Source organism: Mus pahari, chromosome 9 (assembly GCF_900095145.1).
Source record: "Mus pahari chromosome 9, PAHARI_EIJ_v1.1, whole genome shotgun sequence".
Lineage (NCBI taxonomy): Eukaryota > Metazoa > Chordata > Mammalia > Rodentia > Muridae > Mus > Mus pahari.
Window position 1 is genome coordinate 35,495,662 of NC_034598.1, and position 18,209 is coordinate 35,513,870.

The 18,209-nt window shown below is 45.9% G+C and overlaps 1 protein-coding gene across 5 annotated transcripts in view; it reads left to right on the forward strand.

Annotated features, from left to right (window-relative positions):
- Positions 1-3,163: 3,163 nt before the first annotated feature.
- The window catches only part of Fam13c (family with sequence similarity 13 member C), a 112,878-nt gene continuing 97,832 nt past the window's right edge, over positions 3,164-18,209 (forward strand). For 2 of the 5 annotated variants that reach the window (XM_021204571.2, XM_021204573.2), the window contains exons 1-3: positions 3,407-3,571; positions 11,664-11,720; positions 13,791-13,992. In XM_021204571.2, coding sequence (XP_021060230.1) covers positions 3,510-3,571; positions 11,664-11,720; positions 13,791-13,992 — 321 coding nt within the window. In that variant the 5' untranslated portion in view covers positions 3,407-3,509. The other 3 variants (XM_029542225.1, XM_021204574.2, XM_029542224.1) reach the window with 3 other exon arrangements.

Here is an 18,209-nt window from a genome sequence, read left to right on the forward strand (position 1 = left end):
ACATGGTGACTCACAACCATCTGTAACAGGATTCGATTCCTTCTTCTGGCTTGTCTGAAGACAGCAATAGTGTATTCACATATATAAAATAAATAACATTTTTTTAATTAAAAAAAAAAAAGATTAACCAGCCGGGCGTGGTGGCGCACGCCTTTAATCCCAGCACTTGGGAGGCAGAGGCAGGCAGATTTCTGAGTTTGAGGCTAGCCTGGTCTACAAAGTGAGTTCCAGGACTGCTAGGGCTATGCAGAGAAACCCTGTCTCGAAAAACAAAACAAAACAAAAAAGATTAAACTACTGCTAAGTGTTGGTCTTGAACTTGACTCACAGATTCCTTTAATGTGGGCTGCCTGATTTCTTTGTTTTGACAGAGCTGAGTGGGAATGTTGAAATGAAAACACCATGACTGAGAAACTATTGGCACCTGTGTGGCTGGAGAGATGGCTCAGTGGTTAAGAACACTGATTACTCTTCTAGAGGACCTTGGTTCAATTCCCAGGACCCACATGGCACCCAGTCTGTAACTCCAGTTCTAGGAGATCTGACACTCTCATACAGACATACATGCAGGCAAAACACCAAGGCACATAAGATAAAAATAAATAGATAAGGAGATTGAAAAATAAAGAAGAAAAAGGGAACTATTAGAACTAAGTATGAAATTCAGATGGTTGCTTTTAGGAAAAACTGAAACTTTTAGCAAGAAGGTGAGCTAATTATATTCAAATTCTAGCCCATTTGTCCCCAGTTATTCTATCTATTGAATACCCTGTCCATTCTATATACACCTGCATACTTAAGAGCAAAGGCTTTAAGTTAAGGGGGACTGCATCTGAAATAGTGTTAAGAATGTACATCATTAGTTCATTAAACAAAGCCAGGTGGTGTTTTCTCTGAACCCCTTTGTAGGCATGATGGTGGGCGGTCTGTTTAGCCTGTTACATTTTACTTTAAGGAGTTTAAGAAGCCCATCTACCCAGTACCTTCGTTTTCCCCTTTTGTTCTCCACTTGCCCACAACATTCTGCCTACCTAAGTCCCGTCTCAGAGTCAAAAGGCGAAATAGTTTTCTTTGCTGTCCTTGAATTTATAACGTCTCTCCTTTAAAAAAAAACAAAACAAAAATACAAAAAAAAAACCAAACATGTTTTGGCTCTGTTACATACAACCACAGAGAAGTCTGGACCCTGTCGCTGCCCTGGAAAGTACTCTGGCTTCCTTACAGATCTCCATGATAATGTCCCTCTTCTCCCTTTGAACTTTCCCGGAACCATTGTTCAGATAAGCTGAGGGCTCCGAAGGAACCTTTTGTGATATCCATCAGCATTGTTCATTCCAAGGTGAACAGGATATCTCATTTTTAAAAAGGTACTTGAAAAACCTCTTACCAAAAAAAAAAAAAAAAAAACAAAAAAAAAAAAAAAAAAAGAAAAAAAAATCAGATGAAGATACGAACAAGAATTGGATGAGTGTTTAAAAACCCCAAGTGGTTTACATCAGGGTTTTATTCTAGAGTATTCTTAACTTTTAGCCATAATATACAGAACTGTCTTTCTTCTGTATGAATAGTTCTTACAAGCTTTTCTGGATCCTTTCTGTTTGTGGGTTGTGGAGAACGAGTCTTTTCCTCCCTTTGGGCATTATTGAATCTCTGGATTTGTGGAATGCATTTATTACTTCATTTTCTTTTATTTTTTTTTTTAATTTTTAAAAATTTATTTATTTATTTATTTATATTCTTTAATCCCTTTTTACAGTCCAGTCTTCATCCCCCTCCTGGTCTGCCCTCCCCCCCTCTACCATTCCCCCCTCTCCATTCCATAACCCCCCTCCCAAGAGGATATCCCCACTCCCCACCCCCACCTCATCAGACCTCCCCACTCCCCAGGGCCTCAAGTCTCTCACTGAGGCCAGACCCAGCAGTCCTCTGCTATATATGTGGTGGGGGGCCTCACATCAGCTGGTGTATGGTGCCTGGTTAGTGGCTCAGTTTCTGAGAGATCTCTGGCATCCAGGTTAGTTGAGACTGCTGGTCTTCCCATGGAGCTGCCCTCCTCCTCAGCTTCTTCCAGGTTTTCCCCAATTCATCCACAGGGGTCTGCGGCTTCTGTCCATTGGTTGGGTGCATCTGACTCTTTCAGCTGCTTGTTGGGCCTGTCAGAGGGTTCATTATATTTTCAATGGGCCCACAGCATATATTCATATCAACTGCTGTTTTTCAGGTGAAAGCGGTTTTTTTGTTTTTTTTTTTTGTTTTGTTTTGTTTTTTTCCTGTCTTAGATGAATCACTGGAGATGTTAACACAACCAAAAGGCTGGTCTTTCTTCACACTGAAATACCCAGAATGGGCACCACAGCCCTTGAGCGCAGGGGCGTTTGGGAAAGTGACAGTCTTCAGATCTGAGGACAGGAAGTTATCCTGTGATTAGACTTCACGTTGCCACCTAGAACCTAGTTCCATGGGACAGTAGGATTAAGAACACATGCATAGTATAGTTCAACACGTTAAGCCTGTGATCATATTTCTAAATTCAGAAACAGGTCTTTCCAAGTCAAGGTCAACATGTCAGGAAACATGGACAATGAGAACAGGGCAGGGTAAACATGCCCAAGCAAGAATAAAGCGGGGTGGGGGTGGGGCTGACCGGCCCTTCCTTCCCCCAACAGAGCCGACTCCATCAAAGGGAACAATGTTTGTGAGCTGTCACTTCATCCTTTGTGAAGGTGCGGGGCTGCTGTGGGTGTAGGAGTCCATCTTCCCGCCTTGCACGGTGTCCTATGCACCAGCGAAGGCCTGGAAAGCATTCTACGTTCGCCTGCCTAGGCTCGTTCACAGCTCTGTGGTCCTGCGCTGGGCGCTTCCTCCAGCGGAGTAAAATAAGGAGAGCGCAGACCAGACCGACGACCTGTCGGGATGCAGCCCGCCCTTGGGAGCCTCTTTTGTTCTAGGCAATAAAAACCAACACACAGTGAAAATAAATCAAAACTCAGCATCCATATCCCTCTCCCACTTCTCGATCCCTCCATGCTTTCAGGAAAAGCGACAGAAGCATCTTTGCACATTTGCATCCCCAGGGTAGGGTGGGGGCTGGGGAGGTAACAAGCCATGGGAGGCGGGCATTGTATCCACTGGGGGTGGGGGGGTTCAATCTGTGTTGCCAGCCGAGGCTGAGGTGGCAGGCTCAAGCAGCTTGGACTCCCTGTAGCTCCTAGCTGCCTACCAGGGTTGCGCGGAGCAGCTCCAGGTTCCTGAGGCTGAAGCCCCGGGTCGAGCGCCGCCGCGCCCCGCCCCATCGTCCCCGCAGCCTCGCGGGCTGCTGGGCTTTGTGGTTCGCCGGTGCCGCTGGGCCCCTGCTGGGGGTGTCGTCAGGAGCATGTGCAGACAGCAGCCCAAGGTAGAGCGAGCGTGCCGGGAGAGCCCTAAGACTTGCCTGGCAATGCCATGTTTGTGTGGGTGCTCTAACTCCGGGAGAGCAATTAGGGAGACGGCTCCCCGGCCGGACTTGGCTCATGTTTTCTTGTTTCTGTTTCAGCCTTCAGGATAATTCCTTCGGCAGCGCCGCTATAACTGAGTAAGTGCTTCTTGCCCTTAACAATCGACTTGCATTCCTGTCTCCGAAGCAACTATGGTGAAGGTATCCCCCTCCCGCTGCCACCCCACTCCACCCCACCCACCCCCGTCCCCAACCCCTCTTTCCAGGCGATGCATTGTCTCCTGGATTCGGAGGCTGCGAGGCTGGCGGGGCCCACAAACCTCACACAGGTTGCAGCCAGTATTTTGGCAGCTGGGGGGGGGGGGCTCGCGGGAGTAGGGAGTGAGGAGCAGAAGGGGGGAGAGTAATAAACCTAGCTTGATTGCTGTGGGAAGCTCTGTGCCCCAAAATATGCAATCTTGGAGCTTAGCTTTAAAAAAAAATATTCTATGTGACATGTCAGAAAGGAAGCTGGGTTGTATTTTGCCAACATGAGTGTCAGTTTTCATGGCGTGCACGCAGTGTACGTTTGCCCCAAATAGATGGATGTGAGCGAACTGGAGTTTAATTCCAGCATATTTAAAACAGGGTAAACTCATCTCCCCACTCCGTGTGTACAGATTTTTAAGACACAGTGCGGTAAACTTTTCTCGATGCCTTTTTTGTGATTTTTCTCTATGCCTTTTTGTGATTTTTCTCTTCTGGCCACAATAATGTGACTATAGAGAAACGCCTTGCCGGACTAACAACCTAATAACAGTTCATAGTGGAGGGAAGGGAAATAATGATTTACTCTAGGCTGGCCCACGTGTGTGTGTGTGTGTGTGTGTCTGTGTGTGTGTGTTGATATTTATGGTGCTTCGTTTTTATTCTGGTCATCTCTTCCTTAGTATTTTCTTAATAATAGAAACTATATATTAGAAGTGAACGTGGAATAGATTTTGCTGGCACTGTATGCGATTGATTCCCATAGAGTTGCGAGTATAAACTCTATGCATTCCATTTTATTGTAGGGAAATTAGTGTTTACTTCTGGGATCTTTTGGTAAAAGCTACTCAGTAAAAGCTTTGCAGCAAGCTGTGTGTGTGTGTGCACACACGTGTGCGTGTGTGTGCGTGTGCGTGTGTGTGTGTGTGTGTGTGTGCGCGCATGCGCGCGCTTGTGTGCACGCAAAGTTGTGTATCCCACTACTTAAGAGAATCGTGAGTTTCATACAGAGGCCACAAGTGGCTTAGGTGCTGTTTGCTAAAGATACCTGAACAGTGAGTAGGGCATCTTTTGGCTTTCAGATGCTGCCACTGTTGCAGCAACTTAGAGAGGGAGGGCTGAGGCTCCACTGTGCCTCCTGGGCCTCTTTTGCTCATCTGGTTGGCTCCTGACTTACTATCCTGCTTTGAGCTCATCTAAGTGGGGTCTCTTTAAAATAAGGACCGAGTTGACTTTCAAAGATGCACTATGGCCTGTCCACTGGGACCCTGGACATGGTAGTAACATTACCTTGCCACTTGGCCTCTCTATAGAAGAGATAGAGATAGAGAGAGGTGGGGAGAGATATCTGCAGGCCAAGGATGAAGCCTGAATTTCCTGGCTAAGTGGTCAGGTAACTCCTCTCTTTTCCTCTGGGTTCCTTGGCACCACATGTTTTTCGGGGTCTGATTCTTGGATGTGTTGTGTGGCTGAATTCCTAGAGTCAGCCACAGTCACAGGCCCAGGGGTTACAAGATGGAGACTTTTAGTTCCAGCTTTCATATGGTGTGTGTGTGTGTGTGTGTGTGTGTGTGTGTGTGTGTTTGTTATGGTTAAATGCTGGGGAGACTCTCCATGTCTCGTCCTTGGATATTCCCCAAGGAATTCTGATTGCATAAGATCACGTTACCCTCAGAGAAGTGACAGAGGTTCCTTTTAAAAGGCTGTGAGTAGCGTCTGGGAAGCCATCTGGCTAATGCAAGAATCTAAAGAACTTGCAACACACCCAAAGGCCCACAGGTGTGACACAGCTCAGATGAGGGGCGTCCTAAACCAGTGGTTGTCAAAACGGGACATTTTGTTTTTTTGTCTTCTCCTCTCAATATGAAACTGTTCCTGGATCTGTGGGCACCCAGCAGGACCAGAGGATGCTATCCTGAGACACAGACATAGCAGGCGTCCTGGAAGTGTTTGGGTGAGATGTTAGTCTGTCCCCGAGGAGGCCCTTTCCTCTTCAATGTTTCTGAGAGGCAAAGATCCTCTGGCTCCTGTCTTCACCCACATCCAGTGCCTCCTCCCCAGACCACTGAAAGTTCAGGCCTCTGGTGTTGATCCTTATTAAAATGGAAATTAAAAGCGCTGTGTCTTGGAAGGTGCATCCAAGCAGTCATTAGAGTTTCCTATGAATTATTTTATCAGATAGTCCAATGTGAAAGGATGCTGCTTGACCAGTTGTGATTATTTGTGTGTGTGTGTGTGTGTGTGTGTGTGTGTGTGTATGCATATGTGTGCCACGTGCGCTCATACAATGTGCACGAGGGAGCCTTTGGAAGTCAGAGGTTAAAATCCGATGTCTCCTCTGATCTCATTCAACCTCGTTTCTCACTGAACTTGGAGTTGACGATGGGTTATGACTGGTTAATGGGCTCTGGGGACCCTCTGGTCTCCATCCCCATTCCCCCCCCCCGCCCCCCTGTCGCAGGGCTTTATATGTACCACCACTAGGATGGACTGACTTTAAAGTGGTTGCTGGGGACTCATATTCAGGTCTTCATACCTGAGCCTAAGACAGTGTCCCACTGAGCCGAGGCTCTGTCTCCCCAGCTGGAGGTCCTGGTAAGAGTTACAGGAAGAGTGGAGTTAGGAATCAAGGGCAGAATCCTTTTCTTTGGTTTTCTCAGGCCCGGAAACGCCTGTGCAGATCTGGGTGAATTTAGCTCATTCTCTATACAATCCCTCCCCCAGCCCAGCATCAGAGTGGCCGTAGCCTTTTGTTACTTCTGCAGCATCTTTTTAAGATGTGTTGTTTTTAAAAGTCTGTTACTGGGTCACTGTATTTAGATTGGCGACTCCTTCGTAAAAGTTCTGCCCAGTAGCCTCTTAAGCTTGGTTAACAAAAGGACCTGATAACCACCACCCACCACCTGGAGAAGAGATTGGACCTTGTGAAAGCTATAGATGCGCCCCCCACCCCACCCCCAGGCTAAGAGAAGACCTAGAATGGGTATTTGGATGGGAGTCAGGTCAGAGGTAGCTTGGGTTCTAGAAACAGTTAGATGACAACATTTTAGAAGCCTATACTAGTTAAGTGGCTGGGCAACACTGCTTAAAAGTTTCAATTACAAGAAGCTGGAGAGATGACTTAGTGGGTTATGTGCACTGACTGCTTTTCCAGAGGATCAGGGTTCAATTCCCAGCACCCATGTGGCTGTCTGTAACTCTAATTCCAGGGGATCTGATACCTTCACACAGACATACATGTAGGCAAACACCAACCAACGCTCATTAAAAAAAAAAAGTTTATATTACAGGGCTGGGGGCATGGCTTAGCATGCATGAGGACCTAGGTTTGATTCTGAGCACCAAAGAAAACTGAATGGTGGTGGTGGTTGTGAATACCATAATCTCCAGCACTTGGTGGTAGAGACAGGAGGATCGGACTGGAGTTCAAGGTCATCTTTGGCTACACATAGTACAGTTTTAGACCAGGGTGGATTAGAAGAGATGTTTCAAAAAACAGACCCCTACAGACAACCTGCCCCATTACATAGTTTCACATTTTACCCTCAGAGCTGTATGGGGCTGAGGCCGGGCCAGGCTGGAGTCTGCTCATCTCAATCAGGTGGTCCAGCGAGCACTGGTGCAGGTGGTTCTGGGAAATTCCCCAAGAGCTTGGGTCTCTGGCAACTTCACCATCACGGGTATGATGTTGCAGGGAAAGAGAAACCATTTCTCCGCCACCCAGGCAATCTGGGGCCTCTCTTCCCATTTAACTAGAGAAGATAACTTCTCATGAACACACTTTTAGCTCCCGTTAGAGAGCCCATTATTCCAAGAAGTCTGGTTCTCCTGTCTCCCAAGCCTGTGGGAATACGGACTGGCAATGTCATGTAACTTCTGTCTGTCGTCTTTGACGTGGGGTGCAGGAACTAGCGAGGTTCCCTGGAGTAAAGTCTTGGAATCTTGGGCATTAACTTGGCCTCCCTGGGGGTGGTATTCCTTCCTAATGTCAGGCTGGACTGAGAAGGTGTGGATGGTCATGCGGGCTATGACCTGGGCACCTCTTTCTTTTGTTTGTGCTTGGCAGAGCGAGCCAAAGTAAGAGAGGGAGAAAAAGCACAGGTCGACGTTGATGCAGCCAGATCCAGGCAATCCCAGGTGAAGGGCTCTCTGACTTAGTCTGCGGAGGAGAGCTACCGAGGACTCCCTGGCTGGAAGTGGCTTTAATGTTTTTTTGTTTTTCCTTTTACCATGGCCAGCCATAAGAAAACCATTGTCCATCCCAGTCTGGTCCCACCCAGACATGGGATTTCAGTGACATGCAGGAAGCAGCCTTGTTGGCATTTCCTATTCCGCCTAAGCACACTGGCCGTATACTGTTGGTGGCTGGGCACTTTGCAGAGAGACCCGCTGGGATGCTCTCACAATAAAGAAGCATGTCCTGATACTCTTCATTCTGATGTGACTTTATTGTGAGACTTTTGAGATTTCCTTCTGTGGAATTCATGACTGATTACAAATATTTATGCAACGTGTCATGCTCCCAAACAGCTACTTCTGAACGCATCATCATGATGGGTTAATTTTTTTTCTTCTTTTTTGAGTTTATGTTAGTATCTAATAACAGATTTGCTTGCAGTGTTCTCATGTATCCTTGGTTTCCGTCAGGTGTCTTCCTTCACCCCTCCCCGCATCTCTCTGGGCCCGCCTTTCCTCGTCCGTATCTTCTAGTCTTTTCCCTCTTGTGGACCTTCTCTAGTTTCCCAACCTCTAACCTACCCGCTCCTACACAAATACACTCAGATAAAAGTCAGGCAGTGTCTGCTTTTGTGAGCCTATATAATACTTTTCAGTTTCGAGGACCTACGAGGGAAATCAGAAAAAGGATGGGCTCTTAAGCTCCCGTTCAGCACTCCAGGATTGTAAGAGAACCCCGTGCTCCATCAGGAAGCCTCTCGGTTGGACTTGATGGCCTTCCAGACATGGAGAGCCGAGCTCATAGTTCTGCATGGCAGAATCCAGTTTCATAAGTGGGCCGGTATTGTCCTTTTGTAAGGCCCTTCTGGGAGAGGACAGAAATGAAATGCTGATTTGCTGATTAAGTGAGGGTCCATGGTCCCCTAGGAAAGCAACTGAGAATTTTCTACCCCACACAAAGAGCAGGGATGGGGTCTGATGGTCTCTGAGGTCACTGCTGGGCCAAGGATCTTGAGTGTGTGTGTCCTGAGTGGCAATCGGCCATTGGCTAGGAGATATTTCTCCTCTAATAATTTGGTCCAGTCTGCAGGGCAACACCAAGCACCTACTCCTCTCTGTAGGTTCTGGTGCTGAATTTCCGTCTTCAGGCCGTCATGGTTGGAGGAGAAAACAGTAACTCACAGACGGTAGACAGACACATTACCACCCAGGTAGTATGACTGAACTCCAGGCTGAACCTTAGTTCTTAGAACAAAGGTTTCTAGGTTTCTGTATTCTGTGACTTCTTCTACTTTATTCTTGGGAAAGATTGCCGTTCACTTTGCAGAGCCTACACCCCTGAGTTGTGTCTGAATACTGATGATGAGTGAGAATGTAAATCTTAGGGCCTTGATTGCTCGTTTTTGTGAGATAAATAGAATGGGGTGGTTGGTAGTCAAACACTTGAGAGAGCAAAGAAGTTTAGGTTATTCAGTCAAAAAGGAGCATTTTGTTAACTCAGCCAACTTTATTTTATTGGCAGAGAGAACAGAATAGTCTGTTAGATAAAGAGGGTTCAAGTCTGTAGGTGGCCTTTGTATAATTCACTACAAAAGCGGTAATTTAGAAAGAGGCTGTAAGGGAAGAGAACAGGAGCCTTCTTGAGTTAATTTTGTGGGCTAATTGTACAGCATTTCCAGTGATGAATATTTAAATATGCTATTGAATGTAGCATAAGCACTGTATTATATTTGCACATATGTGTTTATTTGTTTTACATTCGCCTACTCACTACACAGAATTTCTCAGAACAGGATCCAGTTCTTTCTAAAATCTTGTATACTTTAGAAATAATGTTCCATTGAGTATAGATATGTCTAACTTGAGTAAAGAAAGATACAGCTGGGTGTGGTGGCGCACGCCTTTAATCCCAGCACTTGGGAGGCAGAGGCAGGCGGATTTCTGAGTTCGAGGCCAGCCTGGTCTACAAAGTGAGTTCCAGGACAGCCAGGGCTACACAGAGAAACCCTATCTTGAAAAAAAAAAAAAAAAAAAAAAAAAAAGAAAGATACATCTAACTTGAGTATAGGTATGTCTAACTTGTCTGAATCAAGAATAGAAAGAAGGGAAGAGGGCATTAACACTTAATATATTAAATAGGAATTTGATATTGCTGTCACACATTTACCTTGGTGGATTGGACATTTAAGTAAAATGAACAGATTGTTCCTTAACCCTAGAAAATGTAAGACACATTGATTGGTTCAACTTTTCATTTTGCTGTGGCGAGATAACTTGACAGAAACAACTTAGGGAAGGATTTATCTTGGCTCACAGTCTGAGGGGACAGTCCATCCATTATGGCACAAGGCAGGAGCTTGAGGAGGCTGGCCACATTGCATCCAGTCAGGAAGCCACCAGAGATGAGCCCCTGGCATGGCGCTGTCCACAACCAGGCTGGGTCTTTCCACATCAAGTAACATAATCTAGAAACTCCCGTTAAGTTGATGATCACTATCAACTCTCACAGAAGGCAAACTGAGCGCCTGGGAAGCAGTCGGAGGCTTAGTAAATACTCATCTTTTCAGCTGTTTAAACTGCTCAGTTATTCTAAAAAAAAAAAAACTAGGGAGCAAAGTCATTCTAAAACCAAGGATTCTTTGAGCATCCTCTGGAGTCACGGTGGTGTCTCTAGAAAAATAATTGTAGGTGTTTTATAAGTATAGTCGTGTCCACAGATGATTCATGCAATAAGAAACCAACTCAAAGCGTCTTGGAGACACAAAAGCCATCAGAACCTAAGGATGAAGAGAAATCATTTATACTTCAAAATGAACACAGTTACAGGAGTGTGTGTGTGTGTGTGTGTGTGTGTGTGTGTGAATCTGCCTGGGAAGGTTCCTGTTCAGAGCTGGTACCTCCTGGCTTTGGCCAGTGAAGGTTGAACCGGAATGGAAGATGGGAAACTGTTCTAGGGTGGGGCTGGGCGGGGCAGGGTGAATGGCTGGGAAGAAGAACAAAGACTCTCTCCTACTTAGGGAGAACAACACTCTTACTCTAGATTCCCCTAGGGAGTTGGAGACACCAGGGATTTTTTTTTTTTTTTTTCAACCTGGAAGAGCCAAGCCTTTTTCATCTGGCTAATTAGGAAGTCTTGTGAAAAAGAAAGCTAGAGTCCAAGGCCAGTGGTTGCTGTTGTAGCTTAGGGAACAGGACAGGGGGTTATGGGATCTCTTTTGAGAGCAATCCTCTTGGTGCCTGGTATTCCCATGGTGGGAGCACACCTTGGTATTAGTGAAGTCCTGTGAGCTTAGACCAGGCTGTTCTCAACCTGTGGGTCGGGACCCCTTGGAGGGGGTGACTGACTTTTCCCCAGGGTATCCCATATCAGATATCCTGTATATCAGATATCTGCAGTTTGATTCATAACAGTAGCCAAATTACAGTTATGAAGAAGCAACAAAATAAATTTATGGTTGGGGGGCCAGAACAGCGTGAAGAACTGTAGTTAAAGGATCGCAGCATTGGGAAGGTTGAGAACCATTTGCTTAGACTACGGAGCTGTGGAGGTGAAAGCGAAAAGTTACAGCTGGTTCAAAGTTTTCAGCTCACGAGCTTTGGTGTGTAGGTCCGTATTGAATTGTTGCCCGGCCGACACGATAACTTGGAGCTGAGTGCTGTTCTGCTTGTCTTTGGAGAGACAGTGGTGAGGATCATTGAGTTTTGTCATTTTTTTCCACGCTAGCCTTGACACAGTTCTAGACTTCTCCGCTGCTTGTACGGCAGTAGGCGTTTGTATCTTGACAAGCCATTCTCCCTTTTGCCTCAGGTGTGACGAAGATACAGTCTCTGTGATTGAAAACGAAGACGACGGCTCTCGGCTCAGGTATATCTCAACCTTCGTTCTGATCTGTGAGAAAAAGAGACCACCTGGATCTGGCATCTGTTTTTTTTTGAATCCAAACATCCTCTCTCTGAGGTTCTCATCTCCTTAGGGAAGTTTCCCACGTGTCAGCTTTGAGATCCCCCAGAAGAGAGCCTTGTGTTGGAAACGTCTCCGTTAAATTCGACAACCACGTGTCCTTCGTTATTCACCACATTGAACATCTCAGACTTTGTTATCGAGAGTTTCAGATTCCTGCCTGAATGAGGAACAAACGTTCCTGTAAAAGATGCTGTTCATTTCTTTCTCTGAAAAGAACACGCGTAGCTACTTAGTTCTCAGTTATGCCCCAGGACAAGCTGAACACTTTACTAGAGTGGGTTCAGTTCCCAGCCCTGCTGGAAATGTCCCAAAGCCTTTGGTGACATAGAAAAAAAGTTATCAGTTGAATCACCAGTTATCTCCCCCAGCTACAAACCCACTTGTTGGATGTTCCACCCGAGACTCCACTTTAACTGTTTTGAATACATTTATTCACACCCCTTGCTCTCTGCAGGAAACCCACGCTCAGGACCACCCATCCTGGCATTGCTCCGCCCCCTTGCCTCCCCTCCCCCACCGGCAGCTTCATGAGTTCGGGCTTCACCTGTAGGAAGGTGTGTTGGGTGGGACTGGAACCCTTCCCTTCTGGGGCTTCTCTCTCCTGGCTTTATGTGTGTGAGCAGCATGGGGTGTCAGGGGAGGGACACCCTCCCCTGCTGCTTCCTATTTCGCCTTACCAGAGCGTTGTCTTGGGTGCACATCTGGGAAGCAGCTGCTCTCTGCGAATCGCCACAGTTATCTGATACTGATCATCTAAGGCGAAGAACCCGATTTATACCCTCATTTAGTCATGACTGCCATTACTTGTTTTGCCTAGCAATATGGAAAGCAAACGGCATAGAGGTTTAAGAGGGGAAAATGAATTCAGAGACCATTACCTTTTGGGTATATATTATATGGAGCTTGATGGTTAACAGAAAACTTACAAGAGCTATCCCTACCAGAACCTAGTAGGATGTGTGCATGTGGGGAATTGAACCTAGGACCTTGACGATGCAAGACATTTCTCTGCCTCTAAGCTCCCATCTACCTTTCTTTTACTTTTTGTTCTGAGTTGTGGCTAAGTTTCCCCAGGCTGGCCTTGAGCTTTTGATCTTCCTGCCTTAGCTTCTAAAATAGCTGGGATGGCAGACCTGTGTCTCTCAGTAACTCAGCCTTACGGGAGCCCACACATTGGGATCTTCTTCTATGTTGGGTCTAAGGCATTGCTCAAACGCCTGGTTAGGAAAAATTTATCACTTGACTTAAAAATTGCCTGGGTGACTTGCCTCCTCTCCAAACAGATCCATGTGGCAAACTATCTTTGCCAATGGATCGGATACAGCCAAAGTGACTGAGATATGTTCGATCATTCTGGGAGTGTTTGAGTTGGTCTGTCCGCTACATATGTCTGCTGTTTAACCACACGTTTTAGAATCTTAATCTATAAATCTGGGATTTTAGGATGTAACCTGAAGGTCTCACCTTGTGAGGGAAATAGGATCCCCTTGGGAGCAAAGTGTTTTCCAGAGAAGACCAGGAAGGAGTGATAGGAAGAATGAAATTCGTGGGGCTGTCGCCTGTGTTCAGTTCTCCGAACGTGAAACAGGCATGGTGGTACATGCCTGTAATCCTAGCATTTGGTGGGTGCAGGAGGAAGGACTGGAACTGAAGTATCGTTGAGTAATAGTGAGTTCAAGGCTAGTCTGGGATATAAGAGATCCTGACTTAAAAAACAAAAACAAAAACAAAACCCCAAAGCAAAACAAACAAACAACAACAAAACTTAAAAAGAAAAAACAGAACAAGGATGACATTCAAAAAAAAAAGTTTTTTTTTTTTTAAAGTCTATAAAATTGCCTGTACCTGGGCTCCCTTTGGAAACAGCCTGGTGAATTCCAGCTGCTCATTTGAAAACAGGTTTATTCTGCTTACGTGTATTCTAAATTGGTCTTTTTTTTCCCCTTTTCTTTTTCTCTTTTTTTCCTGCAGAGATGAAGACAATAAAGAGAACTATCCCCAGGTGGCAGCTCGCATAGATGAGCTCGCCCTGCCCTCCCACGAGGCTCAGCAGCATGTAGAACAGACCCTGCCTGTGGATGGAGTGCTGAGAACCAGTATGGGCAACTTCAAGTCCCGAAAGCCCAAATCCATCCTCAGAACTGAGAGTGGCCGGAACCACGGAGAAAGCCAGGTACAGCTTCACTATCGGTCTCGGCCATGGGGAGGCCTCCGTGGTGCAAGGGTACAGCCTGCCTAGTGGGCTCGGTGCTGCAAAGTTAGCGTGTGTGTGGTCTGAGATGTAGCAGACCCTTCTCTAGGGACTGGGTACTCCGAGAAAGCTAATATTTTGTGGCATCCTTCCAAACTGGCATCTTTCCTCTCATCTTACCTCCCCGCGCCCCCTTCCCTTCTCCTCCCTTTCTAAGGTAGGGTCTTACTTTGGCTGAGGCTGACCTGCTAATACTCCTGCCTTTGCCTCCACCCGCCAAGGATTACAGATGCGCGGTTTGTGTGGTACTGGGGGGTCAAACCGAGGGCTTCATGTATACTAGGCAAGCATCCTATCAACCGAGCTCCACCCCCAGCTCCGACCTGACATTCTTGAATAGGAGATTTGGATCAGCAGTTACCCTGTGCTCCTTGGAGAGGGCGGGGCACTCATGCAGGATGATGTAGCCTTTGTGCGGAACTGGGGATTCCACTCAGTGTACTAGGAGTCTCCCTTAGATCTCAAGCCATTCTCCTTAGCTAGAGAGGAGCCGCTTTGCGTCATCAGTTATGCATGTATGTTTGTTGTGTTGTATTTGTATGTAGCATTTGGTTTTCTGAAGTCAACTAATATTAAAATGGATGATGAATAAAGCATCTTACCTAGTACTTTGCTAGTAAGTTTATACATGTATGTATGTATGTGTGTATATATATATATATATGCATATTTACTTATCTGTTTGTTTATTAGACAGGCATTTCCTATGTAACTCAGGCTGGCCTCAAATTTGCTAGCCTCCTGCCTCATCCCCAGATGGCAGTGCTGGATGACAGATGTGTACCCCCACTACACTAGTCTGATATTTTATATGTTTAAATTTTTTCTAGTTGTCTAGAAATGCAGTAAAGAAAACGATCCTTTAGTCAAACAGTCCCTGATAATTTACGTTCTTAGAAGATATTTAATAAACAGGACCTATCGCAATCTCACTAGGAAGTCACATTTCCGACCCTGAGATTACATTTGTAATGCACCAAACATAACCTTTGGGGCATGGCTGTTCCGTGAATATTAGGTTTGATTTGTTAACATCACCTAAAAAAATAATGCAGGAGACCCCAAGGTGTGGTAGGTTAATTACATATTAGTGTTCAGTCTGTTCCAATTTGCAAACTGACACCAGGTGGTCTTCCGGTCAGAACAGCCTGGGCTAGGTAGCTTATTTGACTTGATTGCACATCTGCAGTTTTTATGATTTTTGGCATTTTGACCTCTTAGGCCTTTCATTTTTTTCAGTGACTAGTAAATACTGGTTGCTTTGTGAAGGTGAGAGATAATTATCTTAAGCTTCCACTTGCATTGTGGAGAGAGTCAGGCACCTAAAACATCCCTGGCTTCTAATAAGCTTGAGACTCTAAATCCACTGCAGCATCTCTGTAGGGGAGGGTTCTGGTGGGGATGCAGATTCCAAACGGATTGGTTCTGGGGTGGGGATCTGATCTGATCATGTCCCAGGGGACCGCCTGTGACACTTCAGGGTGACCAGTCGCTCCTCTCGGAATGCCTTCCTTCTTGCTGTTCTCTAGTGTGGCCTCAAAGAGATGACACTGTCATCACTTGTAATAAGGTGGCAATGGGGCGTGGAATTCCCAGCCTGTTGCTGAAGGTTACAGGAGCGAGGCAGGCTGGCTGAGATTTCCCTGTTATTCTGCACTGCAGTCCTGGTTGGAAGGTAGACCTCCCAGTAGAAGCTAAGTGGTCTGTTCTGATTCAGTGAGCTTCGTTCTCAGGGGCAACGCCGTAGGCAAAACAGATTTCCCCCAATTCTGTATCCTGGCTAAAGGGAAGGCCATGCATGATTGAAGATCTACAAATAGCCCCATTGCCGTGAAAACCTGTGAACGTATGGATATGGATGGGGTGGGCACGGATATGGGGTAGAGGGGACAAAGTATCGCTTTCAAGTGTTTCTTTTGGTTCACATAAGCACCTTGTGCTAAATTGTGAGGGGTTACCAATAGGTGAAAGTGACAGAGGAAATGTATGATTTCAGAAAAATGGCGAAGCAAAGTGCTAAACCATTCTCAACCTGTGGGTCTTGACCCCCTGGGGAGCTGAGTGACCCTTCACAGGGGTCGCTCATAGCTATTGGAAAACACAGATATTTACATTACTGTTCATAGCAACAAAATTATAGTTATGAAGTAGCAGCAAAAATAATTGTACAGTTGGGGGGGGGTCACCACAACACGAGGAACTGTATTAGGAAGATTGAGAACCACTGTGTTAAAGGAGAAGCCATAATGAAATCTTCCTGATTTGTCCATTGGGTCTTTAACTCTTGTTCCTCTTAGTCTTGGGTTGGCTGTCATGAAGCTGTGACCTTTTCATTCGAGTTTTAAAAATCCCGCTTCCACTCCACTGATGACATGAGGGCATACCCTAAGTCTTGGCTTTCCTTTGGCATGTCAAGGGCTTAACGTATCTTGTTCTTCACGATGAACGTGCTTGAGGTTGTTCTCGGTCAAAGACCCAAACCGGCCCTAACACTAAGTACAATCTCAAGCCAACTCTGGGAGACCAACAGCTGCCTACAGGTGACAGAAACCGCAGAAGGAGTTGTGTCAGACTGACTCCCAGTCATTTTGAAATCTGAAAGGTCTGAGCATCTGCCATACCAGCAATGCAAACAGATAATAAAATCCATTTCTCCAAAATTAGGAAGAGTACCTTTGTAGGATGGTAATTAAGACTGTTCAAAGGAGATAGGCAGTCTAGGTTCTGATTTTTATAAAAATGGGTGTTTATAGTTCTTACACGGGAAACAATACCTTAATCTATTGCCTGATCCTAGAAAATAGTTCTAAGAATATCAGAAACACGAAGGTCTGTGTTTTTATTAAGCTCTGTAGGCCATCTGCCTTGTTTTTAGCGAGGATATAATTGGGAAAGAATCTATTATGCAACCAGCATTTTATCTGCATTGTTATATTTGAGATATGAAGTTTGTTTTTATCAGAACAGGCCACTGAGTCCCACTGGGAATGTGACCTCCCGATCTGAAAACCAGTGGCTTTGGTGACTTGGGTTCAAATGAAAAAGGCTACAGACGGGCTTACACAATAACCATGATCACCCCTCACACTTAGCACTGGCTAGTAGTGTGTAAAGCCCCACCATGACTTGGATACACATAGACTGGGTCATTCCATAAGGGTTTGGGTTGCAAGGTAAATGTGACATTTACGAGGTTTATCTTACAGGGTGGCAGAGTTCTCTGTGTAATTCTCTTTGGAAGGGGTCTGGACCTGAGCCTCCTTTGCAGCTGTTAATTCTGCCCGTTACGGGCTTTCCCCAGTACACCCGTGAAAACCCACAAGGCTCAGCTTCTTATATTTAAAAGCATTGTCTTGGAAGCTGCGGAGCGCTCCTGTAGGGCTGCGGTTGCAGCCAGTTCTGAGTTTTCTGTTCATAAAGCTAGAATGCACAGCCCTAAAGTTGCCCTTCAGTTCGATCCTAGCCAGAGTGTTGGTCTTAAGGGAAAGGACCCCCCCCCCCCCGCGCGAGTTGTGGACAGTGGTTTCATTCCCTACTTTTCTTGCTTTCTTTTAATAAACTCCATATTCAGAAATAGCAGGTGCCATCTGATGGGCCAGGTTTGGAGACCTTTCTTCCCTCTTGACCTTGGCCACATCCATGAGAAGGAAGTACAGTAAGAAAATCTGGAGGTTGTCTTTGTGTTTGAAGGTACCAGGTTTGCATCCCATCAGAAGGATTTAAAGAGGGAGAGACTTAGGCAGACTTACGGATAGAGGACCAGGAACCTTGGAGAGACTGCAAGACTACATTCTAAGATGCTGAAGTGTTTGAGATTCGAATGTTTCTTTGAACCACAGTTTTCCTTTATGCTTGCTTATTGTACTGGATGGTTTTTGTGTGTCAACTTGACACAAGCTGGAGTTGTCACAGAGAAAGGAGCCTCCCTTGAGAAAATTCCTCCGTGAGATCCAGCTGTAAGGCATTTTCTCAATTGGTGATCAAGGGGGAAGGGCCCAGCCCATTGTGGGTGGTGCCATCCCTGCGCTGGTAGTCCTGGATTCTGTAAGAAAGCAAGTTAAACAAGCCAGGGGAAGCCAGTAATCAGCACCTCTCCATGGCCTCTGCATCAGCTCCTGCCTCCAGGTTCCTTCCCTGTG